We start from the raw sequence: 14,009 nt of genomic DNA, 5'->3' as shown, positions 1-14,009 counted from the left end.
TCTTTTCTTAAAGCTTCCTCTAGCTTTAATGAGGGGGGAAAAAGGTTTAAAACTTTTTACCATGGAATGGTTTTTAGGCTATATTTAGAAGGAAAATGTATTTTGAAATTTTGTAATATTCAAACTTTTATGACGAAACTTTAATATTTTCAGTGAAATAGAAAATGTGTGTTTTGCAAGCTGTGTGCAGGGCCTACATTAGCACTGGTTTCAATTACTTGAAAGGAGCAGAAACTTGGAAGTTACTGGAAGTTAATGCTGTTAGGCCCTGTATAATGGCCTTAGACTTCTTACTTGTGACAAAAAAAAGGTGCTTTGTTTGCAGTCCTTGACATAGAAGAATCAGTCATAATCTGTCTCTGTTTAACATACCTATAATGTATGTTTCAAAGAATATAAAACTATTGACTCTGAGGGAGTTGAGTCACATTTGTTGTTGATTCTTCGGCTTGATATGAAATCATTGCCACAGCAAACACAAACTTCCTGTAAAATGGTGAGATTGCTGTTACAAAAAAGCAAGATCAATAAAGCAGTCAAGCATTGGTGACTATGTGTATGTCCACATTTCACTGGTTTTAATCATTCTGGCCTAGGGACTAAATTATGAACACCTATGCACTCAGTTATCTAAATATTTAGATTTCTGATATAATCATAATTTCATATTATTTCATATAAATTTCATCCTGTTGATGTTCCTTTTCCTTTCTCTTCGTGCTATGATGAGATTCTTGTGCAGCTGATGAATGAAGCTGTACTTTCTTTTACCTCTCAGTGTCCCCACTATGGCTAATGCAATTATTTGACTTCTGGTGCATGGCCTAAGAGAGAACCATGCAATTTAATGCACAACTTGGTCCTCTAAAATGAGGGCTTTTTAAAATGACCCTTTTTTAGACTGAATAAGTTCCATTTGTTATTTTAGCAAGAATATGAGCAGCTTCATTATATTAAACTGTTTATTCTCTCTAATTGATTTGGTTAATTTTAGTATTAAAAGCATGGAAATGGTGAAAAACAAGTGGGATCATTTTGGCAATAATTTTGAAGCTCTGTCCATCTGGATAGCTGAACAAGAAAAAGAACTGGAAACTTTGGAAACATCATCATCTCCTTTGGACATACAGATCAGCCAAATCAAGGTGATTAGTTCTTGTTATGTTGAGTGTTAAAAGCCCATTTATCTGTTACTTTGCTAGAGGCCAAATGGGAGAAGAGACATTTTACATGTTTAAAACTACCACAATGAAATAATGGTACATTTTATACATTAATATACCAAGCAGTAAGGTCTTACATAAACTAAAGAAAAATTCTTACAGGCTGCCTTCTCTTTTAGTGTTTAGTTTACATATGTGAAATCTTTGTGTGTATGGTTAAAAACATAATTTATACCTGTCTTATTTTTCAAGTAATCTCAACTGGTGTACAAAATAACTACATAAATACAAGTTTGGGTTTTTTAAAAAACATACATCAGCTAGTGGCTATAGAACTTGATTTTAATCTTGCAAGCTAAAGTTATAACTTGATTTATGTATCTTTTATGCTGAATTAATAAAGAAACTGTTGCTCTTGGTAGCTTGAAAACTTACATAACATTTTCTGTTACTGTATTTGCACTGTCTTAAGTTCTGTGTATATTCCTGTAGATGCACAGTGGTTTAGTTTCAAATTGCTGACTGAGGTGCATATTGTCTCCAAGCATTGCATTTCAAGGGCTGACTTTGTATCCTTCCACAAATGAAAGTGTACCTTCTCTGGAATGGCATGTTTCTAAGGGTGCAGAGTTTTTCGGTATGCAGTGCACATTGCCATTTTCTTTTTTCTGGGACCTACTTGTTCTTCAGAAGGTGCACAGGTGTGCAGCTGCTTGCAGACCAGCTTGACACTGTTTCCAAAGGATCCCATAAAGGCACTTGTTTCATGTGACAGAAACAGTTTATAAACAGATTTTCCTGTTCGTAATTTGTTCACAACTTTACAAAGACAAAATAAATAAATCTCTTGACTTCATCACTGAAGAACAAAACAATGCTTGAATTCTTGCTTCATCACCACAGCAATTCAAAAACAGTTTCCTTATGAAATAATATGTATGCACTTATTCCACTGGCATATATTATCATGTTGTCTTGCTTTTAAATAATTAGTGGACAGGATTTCAATGTTTAAGACTGAAAATGAGTGCATCAAGTGATGCTAAGATTGCATTATTGCGTGTCAGTTCTTGTCTGTCTAAATGGAGCCTTCTTAAGCCCCAATAGCCTATTCCAACCAAGTTCCCAGAAAAGTTGTTCCTTACTATAGAAGCAGATAAGCAATGATTTTTACACTGCATTGAAAGTTTCTGAAAACTCCATCATAATTCTTACACATTTAAACACCATGGTCAGCAGATGATGTTTGTGAACACCTGAGTGAACAGACATAAAACAGAGAATCCTCCACATGAGGCATAGGGTACATCATTGTGCACTAATGAGCTTTATGAGCTGTGATGTGTGAAATGAGTGATCTCACCTGCAGTGCATGGACATAGCTAGAGGTCTACTTCAGCAGCATTGCTTTGAGCCTGATTTTGAAGAATTTTTTATGTTTTGTCTTAAGTTTCCCAATGAGTGTGTCACAACACTAATCAGCATACTTAGTTCATAATTTCTAGGACACCACTTTAGTAAGGAATATTTCAACATAGGGCAAATGACTAAAAAACAGTGTGCTCCTTGATACCTTTGGCTGACCAAATTAAAAGCCTGGGGTCAGCTGAATGTAATTATCCTACATGGTACTGGTAATTTCCTACTTCTGGTGACATTGATTGCAAAGCCCCAGTGACTTCAGCAGAGCCAGATTTTCACCTACACATATCCCTGAAATTCCTGGTGGAACAAAATGACAGTTCTCACAAGTAGTTACCATTGGTGGCAGACTCTGTGAGAGTTTGAAAGCCTCAATTATCCACCTTCTTTTATGTAACTGAGTGAATTTAACAGAATAGCGTAGGAGTGAGAAAGCACTGCCTCATTTGTATCTGCTGCATTGTTAGATAATTTCAGCTTCAGGGCTGCAAATCCAGTATTTTTCCTCAGCAACATGTTCTCATGCAAAAAAAAAAAGATATTTTATAATCCAAATTAATTCAGAATATATTGCATAAAGAGAAACTATAAATTCTTATAGCACCACATTTTTTTTCTGACAGTCACCCTGCTAATTTTTGACTGAATGTTGCAGTAAGCCAGTCCTGAGCTTTATAATGGCAAGAAAGAGACCATATTTTTTATTACAATTATAGCAGATGTTGGGCACAACCTATGCTTTGAGAGTGCTTTTGCAAGAAAGTTTTTGGTTGCTTTCTTATACATACGCATCTTAACATTTTTATATATGAGAATGCTATTGCCTATTTCAGTTTTAAAGATCTCACTTGGATCTTTCAAATCTCTCCCACTGGGTGTTTTCCATTGCTTTTGAAAACTCCATGGACATGATACATCAGCAGTAATTTAAATAAAAAAAAAACCTATTGTGAAAAAAAGCTTATTTCCAAGTTCATTGGTGCCAACTGAATAAATAGCCACTGAACACGAAACACTGTAAGTTTCTTTCTTGGATGATGTAGCTGCCAGATTTTCCTCTAATTTATAATAAGACAAGTGCAAAATAATAGGAGACAATTGCTGTCATGGAGCTGCTGAAATGTAAAGCCAGTGCAAGTTTGTCTTCATGCATTTGGTAACTGAGGCACAAGACAGATGAAAAGTGCCAAAAACCATTATCACCCTTGTTTCATGGTTTCCTATTTATACTGTAATGTGGTTCTTTATTTAATCTTCTGCCTAAGGGCACACTCACCCTGCCTTACAGTCTAGTTAAATTTATCCTTTATTGTACTGTAGTATTTTAAATTAGAAAATGGAATCCATTTCTACTGTTTTTCAAATCATGGCATGTTTTATTTTCTAAGTCCTTGAAACCCTATTAAACATTAGTAACCAACTGTTAGGGTTCAGCTCCTTAACAACACTTTTTTCAGTTACACAGTCATGTTTTTTCATCTTCTGTTTATTTTGAATCTTAAAGAGCATTGTGTATGACTTCCCTGTGAAATAAGGGATGCTAATAAAATATGAACCATCATGTCTGCTTATGAAAATATGCACCTCAGCCAATTCTAATTGCTCTTCATGTGCACTGGTTCTAGAGCAGTCTGTATTTTAAACCTTTGCCAGTGTTAGTTTCAAGAAGAAAAAGGGTATTTACAGATCATATTAAAGACTTTAGTACTAGTTATTTCAAGTGGTCAATGAACTCTCCTCTTAGTAATTTTTTGGTGAGGGATTTTTGTAGCTGAGGTAAAAACATTTGGAAAATACTGTTCTAATAGTTAAAAACTTATTGTGAACCTTTTTACTATCACTTTACATTTTAGGTTATTAATAAAGAGATAGATGGTAAAACAACTGGAATCTCAAATCTAGAAGAGGAAGCCAAGTCTTTTTCCCAGTTTGTTACCTCAGGAGAACGTGCACATATCAAAGCCAAACTGACTCAGGTCAAAAGGTATTGGGAAGAGCTAAGAGATCATGCACAGAGACTGGAAGGAACAATCACAGGGAATGCATCAGCGCAGCAGAAATATGAAGAAAGTCTTAAACAGGTAGACTATGCAAAATCTAATGGATTGTTTGCAGCAATTCATAGAATTACTCTATATTTTTCCAAAATCTAATATAAAATTCATATCATAATAGGATGAGCTGAAATAAATAAGGAGATTTGTAAGGTAATTGCAGGACCTAGATACATAAATCTGTGCTTTCAATTGCCTAAAAGGCAGCTTCAGAAAGACAGTAAAATATACACACTCAAAAAACTATGTTGTCTTCTGGAAAACCTAAGTGATTCTCCTGGATATTGTACTTTTGAACCACATCCATTCTTGTGACAAACACTTTAATCTCAGTCTTTGATTCATAGAAGGTTGTAAGTAAAATAATTTAAATATTATTATTGCCCCAGCCAGGGGGAACTGAGCACTGTTAGCATCTTTTAACTTCAAAAGGCATTCAGCACTACAAAGGCTTAGGATATAAAATTCTCTTAGGCTTCTGGTTTGCCTTTTTTTTCATAGGTGCAGCAGTCAGTGTCTGAATTTGAAGCTAAGCTAGCTGAGCCTCTCACATCATGCTCTTCGGGAGCAGCAACATACGCAGCCCTTCAGGATTGCATGGTGAGCATGTGGCCAGTTATTCCTAGCACTGAGTCCAGGGACACAGTACCACACTGACCTCCTTACACAAATGCCAGTAACCCCCAGAGCAGGGGCTGCCTGATGCCACACAACCCAGGACAAGAAGGAGGCAAGGTCTGGGCGGGCAGCCCCAGAGAAGGCTTAAGTACTTCTTCAGCTATTTCTTGTCACCATTTCAGACAGGCTTGGAAAGTTTCTCCCCCAGCCTAGGGGGGAAAAAAGCCTAAAAGTACCACTTAACCTCGTTCAGGTTATTGGTTTTAACTTTATGCATCTAAAACATTATGAAAAACAGAAGATAAGAAACAAGTCTGCTAGATATTTTTCCTCTAAGGTTTTCATGAAAACCATATGATTAAAGAAAATATATGCTTGGAAGTAGTTTTTCTTGAGCAATGAAAAGACTGGACAGAGTTTCAACTTAGAAACTTTTACCTGTGATGCTAGAAGTCCATGGGTATTTGGATATGTGGTTCAGTCCCCTACAAAAGGAAAAAAATACCGGATTGGTATTCAAACTACAAATAATCCCATCTCAGGGAGTTTGGAGTAGTATATCTGTTTGTAAGTTCTGGTATGTTTTTTCAACAATAATCATAGCCTTTCTTTCTAAGAAAATAGTACAAAAAATTTTAGTCGTATTGTTCTTGCAGTAAAATGCATATAATGTCTTCTGAACTTAGAGGTAACTGCTTGCAAAGGCTTTTTTCAAGGGGGACCTGACCTGTCTGCTTCAAAAAAAGCTTGATACTTAGTTGAGGAAAAATGTTTTGCATATGGGGAATTTATTTAGACAGCACTTGTAATCACCATTTTTATTGGCTTTTAAACATTATATAACAGCTAAGTATGCTATTAAAAGGTCTTGTTCTCTTTGGGGATCATGATGATTAAATATCTTGATCTGAAATTATCAGCAGCTTGTTCCTGTATAATTTGTATTTCCTCCTATATATGATTTCTTGTAATTACAGCCATTACTATTGTTGTTACTATTGCACACCTGTGAGTTGGAACTTTCGTGATTTTAAATCTGTTTCATTTTGTGCTTTTCTAACTCACTGCACTACATTTCAATCATTTTCATATGGACAAATTTCCCAGCTTTCTAGAAACAGCAACACTGGAAAATGTAATTAACATTTCCCTACTCCCGTGTCATGACATTGGCTGCAAGTCTGGTAGTCCTTACCTGTTGGAGTAAGGTTTTGAGTTTACTCTATATATTTATATATAATAGCAACTCTTAGACAGACCTTAGGGAATCTTGAGCTTTTTCCTGAATTTGGAGCTTTGCCCTGCATTCATGATGCAGTGTTGCATGCTCATTCAGAAGATCTGACTCCTTTGTTTTTCTTTAGCACTGTTCCTAGGAAAGTCTTTTGCCACTACAGGCTAATTCATTGATATGCTTGGAACACGTGTACCTAGGGTGGACCTGAGCAATATCTAAGCTATGAAGTGACTCCATGATCTGATGGATGTAGCATTGCTTCAAACTTATGAGTAGAACTACAGAATTTTTCCCACCATTGTTACCATAACTCTATTGTTCATGCATGTGACTTCTCTTTCTTTTACGTGTTCACTAGGACCTTTGTCATACTGTGGAAAAACTGAGCAACGCTCTGGCCTCTCTCTCAGCCAGTGTCCGAAAGGTGGGCAACAAAGAAAAAGCTGCTCAGGAGGTCACAGCATTACAGCAGAAATATGAAAAAGTGCTGGAAAGTGCTAAGGAGAAACAGAACTTATTAGAGACTCTTCTGGCTCAGTGGCAGAAGTGAGTAAACTCTCCCAGCTGTTGTGATGGACACAGAGACCTTCCTGTGCTCCGTGTGTGAGACTGAGAGGATGACTTGGTAACTCTAAGTTGTGATTTTGTTAGGCAGGAGAAGGAGCTGTCTGCCTTCCTGGCCTGGTTGGAGGGGTGTGAAGCTACAGCCAGGCCTTCAGAGCAGTATGTTTCTGCTGATAGAGTTAAGCTGGAAGGTGAACTGCAGGCACTGCAGGTATGTTTCAACTGACATATGGTCCCCCTACATTTCCTGGCGTATTTCTGTGTCTTTTAAAGGAAGGAATTGCTTAGCTATAGTCTGACAAGTCAATTGATTCTGGGCTTTGGAAATCTCCTAGGAAGTATTACATTATCACTTGCTATTTCTCAATTACTTTACTCTTCCTTTTAACTATAATATGCCAGCTTAAGGAAAAAGAAAAAGGTGCCTTGGTATATCCTATTATCTGCCAAGGAAGGACATGGGTCTGCTTGTTAGAAGATCCTTTCTCTAGAGAAATTCCTTTATTCAGCAATATTTCTTTTCTTTGTTTTGCATGTGAGGAAAGGTTCTCAGATGAAAAAATGCTCGAAAATTTTGAAATCACAATGAAAGTCTGCTTTCTGATTTTTTTTTTTCAAACACCAGACTTTCATCCTATTCTAAATTATGCCTTCCCTTGGAACTTTTGCCATTTGTTTTTAGATGAATATGAAGCAGTTGGCCAAATGTAACATCTTTTATACTTGCCTTGAAGCCAAGTTGTCCAAGTTGTCAGTTTTAAATATTACTGAAGAAAAGGAAAATTATTTGGGGGATTGGGGGTTTTTGTTGTTGTTGATTGTTTTTTTGTTTGGAGATTAGGTTTTTTTGTTGGTTGGTTGTTATTGGGGGGTTTTTTTTGGTTTTTTTTTTTTGTTTTTGTTTTGCTTTGTTTGGGCCAGTTTGCAACATTTCCTCACAATTCTCTTGCTGCACACAAAATATGTTGCAAAATGTGGTCTTCATTTTAGCCACTGCCATCATACAATAGAGCTGTATGGAAAGGTCACACTTTGTCCTAAAGGAGAAAAAAACCCCAACTTTGATGAATCCCTTCTGAACTTCTATTGCAGATTTAGCTGTCTGAGAGATGTTGAGTACCTGCTTGTCCTAATAGGCCTCCAAGGATTTGACTGCTCACTCACTTGTCTTGAAGTGCCGTACTGGAAATCCGTAGCTGGTTTTTTTATTAGTTTTTGTTATTTTGCATAATGTGGTGCAATGCTTAATCTATTTTACATTCTTTTGTTATCCCAGGATTTGCGAGCTGATATTGAGTCCCATGCTTCAGTCTATCAGAGCCTTTCACAGTTAAATGAGTCACTATTTCCAACAGCTTCCAAGCAGTGTGTGAAAACAATAAAAGAAAAATTTGAAGAGCTGGATGAGAGGTGGAAAGCTTTACCACAAATTGTTGATCAAAGGTTTGTGTTTCAGAGTGTTTTTTGCGTGTTAAAGTAACCGATATCCAGATAAGGAAGCCCAATCCCAAAACATATTTTTTACAGTATTACCATTGGGAAAACAAAGGTTTAAAATCAATACCAATCCCTGAGCTCCCAGGAATGGGGGGAGGAGAATCCCACAGATTTATGATGCTGTCTTTTCCCCAATTTTTTTTGGTAGAAGAGTCAGTTTCAAGGAGTGTGGGGCAGGAAACGAAGGCAATTTTGCATTTCCTCAGTTACAATTTCCCAAGTAAATTCTGAAATCTCTAATAATCTGCTCTTGTTTTTTTTCAGTTACGTGCTTTACCTTGTGCGAAGCCACACTATTGTATTTTTAAAATCCCTTTGAAATTCTAATTTGCCATAAATACTATAAATGCTCAATTTTTAGGCTGCTGGCTCATGTAAAGCTCAGAAAAACTGTCTCCTTTATTTCAAACTGTATGTTATAATAAATTTAGATTTCGATTCTTTCCATGGAGAACACACGTATTTTACTATTTGTAATGTAGCTTGAATCATAGATCTTGATCAATGACATAATCTTCTAGGTGCTTTATCAATATGATTGTTTTACTATATAATGATCTTCTGCAGGTTGAAATTTAGGTACAGAAATTTCTAAGGGAAATGGGAAGGTAAATGACAAGGTCTTTTTTAAGGTCAGGTTTAGTCTTGGTCCTTAGGTACTTAATTCTGCTGAGTACTCCTCTGGACACATTGTCCCTTTGAATTGTGTTCCTCTGATCAGACTTACCCTTGCTTACTTCAGTGGAAGTTGAGCATGAAATTCCTCACTCCCTGCCTAAATTCATGAGACTCTCACCTTGATTCAGTGTTTCAGATGATAGGGCAAACAGAATAGCTGTGACTGAAAATTAAAGTTTAGCTTCCATCAATAACATTCTCTTTGCTGGGATTACACCCATAAAGAAAATTTGAAGAACATACCTTGGTTGTTTGGGGTACCTCTAACAGCTGATATAAATAAAAGAGTGGAAACAGGAAAGATCCAAAGGTGCTTTCAAATGTTACGTTATCCCCCAGAATTAAGAAATTAATATGGCAAAATAAAGCAGTATTTCCTAATTTCCTTGCATCTGGCATGATTTTTAATGCTGACCAACCAGGGTTTGGTTATGGGAAGTGATTAAATTGCATCAAGTACTTTCATTCTATAGGATCAACTTCCTTCAATCACTTGTTGCTGAGCATGGGCAGTTTGATGAGCTCCTGCTCAGGTTTTCAGACTGGATTAAGCAATTTCTTGCTGAACTACAAGCCACTTCAGAGATAAACACAGCTGATCAACAACTAGCTGCATCTCACAATAAGGTAAACTTTTGGATGTAAATATTAAAGATGAAGAAATTGTACAGTGCATTTGGCTAAATGCTCTTCTAGAACTAGCAAGTAATTTATTTGTTTGAAAACCAATATGCTGTTGCAGTCACATACAGTCTTCTGTTATTTTACAAGTTTAAAGTAAAATTGTAACACTGAACTATTCCTACTGAAAACCCCTCAGCAGTACTTGTTTCACTCGTAAGTTCAGTACTAAAATATTTCTTGAGCTCTTGATTTGAAGAAGAAACTCAGCTCTATTTTCTTTCTTTCCCATAGAACCACTCAATGGAAGTTGAAAGTAAGAAACAGGAGTTACAAAGTCTGAAGGAATATGTAGAGAAATTGGGTTCTTTCAGCAGCCCAGAGGACCAGCAGACGTTGCAGGGAAAGACTGAAGATTGCTTTCAGATTTTCCAGGAGGCAAGTCAAATAACTAGCCAAAGACAGAATGCCTTGGAGCAGTTGCGAGTATTCCTGGAGCTCCACAGTGCTGCATCAGGAGTGCTCCACCAGCTGAGGCAGACAGTGGAGAAAACAGGAAATATGGATAAAGCTAAATCTGAATTACTGGAGAAGGAACTCAGTGGTGTTATTAAGGATCTTAACAAGCTGGAATCTGATGCTTTCAGTTTGGATGGTTCCCTTACTAAGGCTCAATATCATCTGAAATATAGCACTTCTGGGCAGAGGACCTCCTGCAGGGCTATGGTGGATAACCTGGGTGTGGAAATGGAGGCAGTTCAAAACCTGTTGGGAACCAAGCAAAGTGAGGCAGAAGCTCTTGGAGCCTTGCAAAGATCTTTCATGGAGCATAAAGAGCAGTTACTGAAGAGCATTGAAGATACTGAGGAAAAGGCTGACAAAGAGGGCCTGAAGGAGACAACACTACAAGCCCTCCAGCAAAGGTAGAAACAATGGCACCTTTACACTTGATTGCAATCTCTAGACCTTTCATGGTTCATTGGAGGCATGTGTGTGTTTTCTACCTGGGTACTTTATTTTTTGCCAAGCATATGTATCTACTTAATAAAATTGTCTAAGTGAACTATTTGGTTGCACAAAACACTTAAGTCTCGCTAATCTTCTGTATTGAAAGAACAGTCATGAAAGTCGATGTCTCAAAAATACATTTTGTCCAAATGAATCTTAAGATCCAAACAGCTATTAGAAGCCCCATCTAACATAACTATCTCAATCCTATTTTGGGATATGTACAAACTGAAGATGGGATGATGGAATTAAAAACACTTACTGTAATAAACTATTAATCTAAATATCTGAGTGGATTTCTAGGTGACTGTTTGAGGGGAAGGTGTATATATATATCTCTATATGATTGTATAGCAGTATATGTATCAAAAAATCACATTCTGGGCCCAGTTCTAGTAGAAAAAAAAAAACAAATAATGCTTTATTGTAGGAAATATTAGAAAAAGAGAATTTTATGCACAGTAACACTAAAAATAAATATTTCATTCTTTCTTTCTCTCTTCTCTTACAAAAAAAAAAGTGAAGATGAGTAAATTTGAAACCTGTCTTTTAACTTGCAGATTGAGGATCTTTAACCAGTTAGATGAAGAATTGAATTCTCACCAGCATGAACTCCAATGGCTCATGGACAAAGCAAAACAAATAGCTCAAAAAGATATCACACTTGCTCCTGAGACTGACAAAGAGATCAGTCGCTTAGAATCTCTGTGGAAGGATACCAAGAAAGCTATACATGAGAAGTAAGTAGATCTTTAGCTGAAGATAAGAAAGGAGAAGATGGGGAAAGAGACACAGTTATTACATGTAATATCTTCTTGCTATGTTAGTTGCAATGAAAAACAGGGCTTGAAGGTTAAATACTGAGTAGAAGAAAAAACCACATTGTTAACAAGAATATTTGTACCAGTTGTACTTATACTATTAATAAAGCCACAAATAGGTCCTACAGTACTGATAGATACACTTTCTATTACATACATGCTATATTGCGTGTTATTGTTTACTCTTCTGGAAGATAAGAAATGTCCACTGCATTTTCACTATCACTCTAGCTGGCACCTATTCTCCTTCTAGCACGTTTTCATTCTCTATTGGATGTGTGTTTCTGACAATTCTATATTTAGTGGTCCTAAATAATTTTTAGATTTCTGTCTGCCCAAGGGAACAGTCTCATAATAATCATCAGTGTATAACCAGTTACACTAATTGTGTATGATACATGATCAGATGATCAGTTTTATCAATGAACGTTGATAACGAAAGAAGCTAAAGAAACTAGAGAAAGTTTTATCATACCCATTTCTTTGTCTTAACTGCTTCACAATCATCTTTAAGGAGAACTATTAGTGTTTTCTCTCTCATATAGACCCAACTTTAGACCCTCCTGAACCTGCTTATTTTGGAGAGCTCTTTGGAGCATTCAGAGAAGGGCCAGCTCCTAAAACAGTTACTCCTCCTTCTTGACAATGTGATGTTTGCCAAAATCCTTTCATTGAAAAACACTGTTTTACAACTAAGCATATCCAAAGTATTAGTTTTGCTTCTCTCTCTTCAGTATAAACACCGGGAATGGATTGAATAGGTTTTTTCCTTGGTCCATTGCCTGAGCATAAATAAGCTTTCCTGGAGAGAGAGTGGGGGAAAAAAAAAGCGCAGGTTAATTTATTCTCAGTAGAAGGGAGGTAAGTTGAATATAATGTTTTAGTCCCAAAAGCATGCATCTGACAATTGGAGGACAAAATAAACAGACCTTAGCGTGCATTGCTTTAGTCTTTATTTCTGCTTCTTTTTACCCAAAAAATACTCCATGTTAAAGAAAAAAGTTTTTTTAAAAAATGAACTGTGATGTGCTTTCCAGTCAAAAAGATGCTAAACTTGGGAACTGAGATGCTTGAATTCCAGTTTCAGTCTTTCTTCTCCTGAAGTCAGTTGCTTTGGTATCTGATACATATGAGATGGCAATTCACATACTGTCTCTTCAGTGAGATGTTTTGTGGTGGACCTACAGTGATTCCTAAAACCAAAATATTCATATTTCCTTGGCTGTCCTATTCCTGTTTCGTACCACATCCTGGTTTTCCTAAGGTGAATTGCTGTGTCACATTCTCTATCCGTCAGAAACATGACAGCAAGTGGTACTAACACAGCTTTTTCATATTACAGAAAGGAGCAGTCTTGCGTTCTTATTGATCTGATGAAGGAATATCAGAGCTTGAAGTCAACAGTAATGAAAGTCATAGATAGTGCTAACAGCACCTCTGTGACCAAATCCATTTGGAAGGATCGTGAAGATATCAGGCGAACGTTATCGAAGGTAATGACATATATTTTCCTTTGAGGAATACAAATTAGTTTTGAATTGGATGGATTTTTTTTTTGTTTGAAAGGTGTCCTTGAGCTGTGTTTAAAGTTCCTTGAATTTCTGTCAAATCTTGTCACACTGACCTTCAGGGTTTAAACTGTACTGACTCTCATGAGGAAAGAATATAGTCCTTTTCTTGTATTTTGATGAAATCTATTAAACTGTTGTTGCTACTTAAAACTTTAATTGAAATGCAGATTGTTAATATATGGAAAGCATAACTGGAAAACAGTGGAAAGCTCTTTATATAAAATACATTGAGAATATATTCCTATCATAGTATGAAAGGATAGTTCTAGTCAACATACTTCATTGTTTTTCCATATTGGGTAAATTTTGGAATAGATAAAAGGCCACAAAAGAACATGAATTTCTTCCATGGTGTATAATGTTGATACTGGCCATTGATCAGAGATATGGTATTTGGATCCCGACATTCCATTCATTTCACTGGACTGTACTTCAAAAATTCTAAATTCTGCTGTCCATCAGCCTGTAAGGATACACAGTTCTGAGTGAAATTCTTTCTGTTGTTTTTGGAGTTTAATTTAATTTGGAAGCCTGTTGAGCTCTTGATTCAAAAACTTTCAGTCAGATCTGTATAAACCTTATTCTAAACTGTGTGTATTTATGGCCTCTTTCACACCTTAAAAGAACAAAAAGCCGGAACAGAGCTTACCAGTCTAACAAAGAATTTCATGTAACTTCCACATGATTCCTTTGAGACTTGGGCTGTGGAGAATTCCCTGCTGCAGCAGTGGCCACATCTAGGCCTGAAGAAGTTG

At 36.4% G+C, this 14,009-nt stretch overlaps 1 protein-coding gene across 1 annotated transcript in view; it reads left to right on the top strand.

Moving 5' to 3' along the window:
* Positions 1–14,009, top strand: part of SYNE1 (spectrin repeat containing nuclear envelope protein 1) — a 246,498-nt gene that overhangs the window by 62,831 nt on the left and 169,658 nt on the right. Inside the window, exons 32-41 of the mRNA XM_017739429.1 lie at positions 995–1,145; positions 4,439–4,666; positions 5,141–5,239; positions 6,853–7,040; positions 7,146–7,269; positions 8,335–8,501; positions 9,707–9,860; positions 10,149–10,777; positions 11,423–11,602; positions 13,026–13,176. Coding sequence (XP_017594918.1) covers positions 995–1,145; positions 4,439–4,666; positions 5,141–5,239; positions 6,853–7,040; positions 7,146–7,269; positions 8,335–8,501; positions 9,707–9,860; positions 10,149–10,777; positions 11,423–11,602; positions 13,026–13,176 — 2,071 coding nt within the window. The remainder of the gene's footprint in view (positions 1–994; positions 1,146–4,438; positions 4,667–5,140; positions 5,240–6,852; positions 7,041–7,145; positions 7,270–8,334; positions 8,502–9,706; positions 9,861–10,148; positions 10,778–11,422; positions 11,603–13,025; positions 13,177–14,009) is intronic.

Source organism: Corvus brachyrhynchos, unplaced genomic scaffold (genome assembly GCF_000691975.1).
Source record: "Corvus brachyrhynchos isolate BGI_N302 unplaced genomic scaffold, ASM69197v1 scaffold14, whole genome shotgun sequence".
In the NCBI taxonomy this organism is placed as follows: Eukaryota; Metazoa; Chordata; class Aves; order Passeriformes; family Corvidae; genus Corvus; species Corvus brachyrhynchos.
Note: the sequence above shows the minus strand (reverse complement) of the source record. Positions and strands in the feature narration are given on the sequence as shown.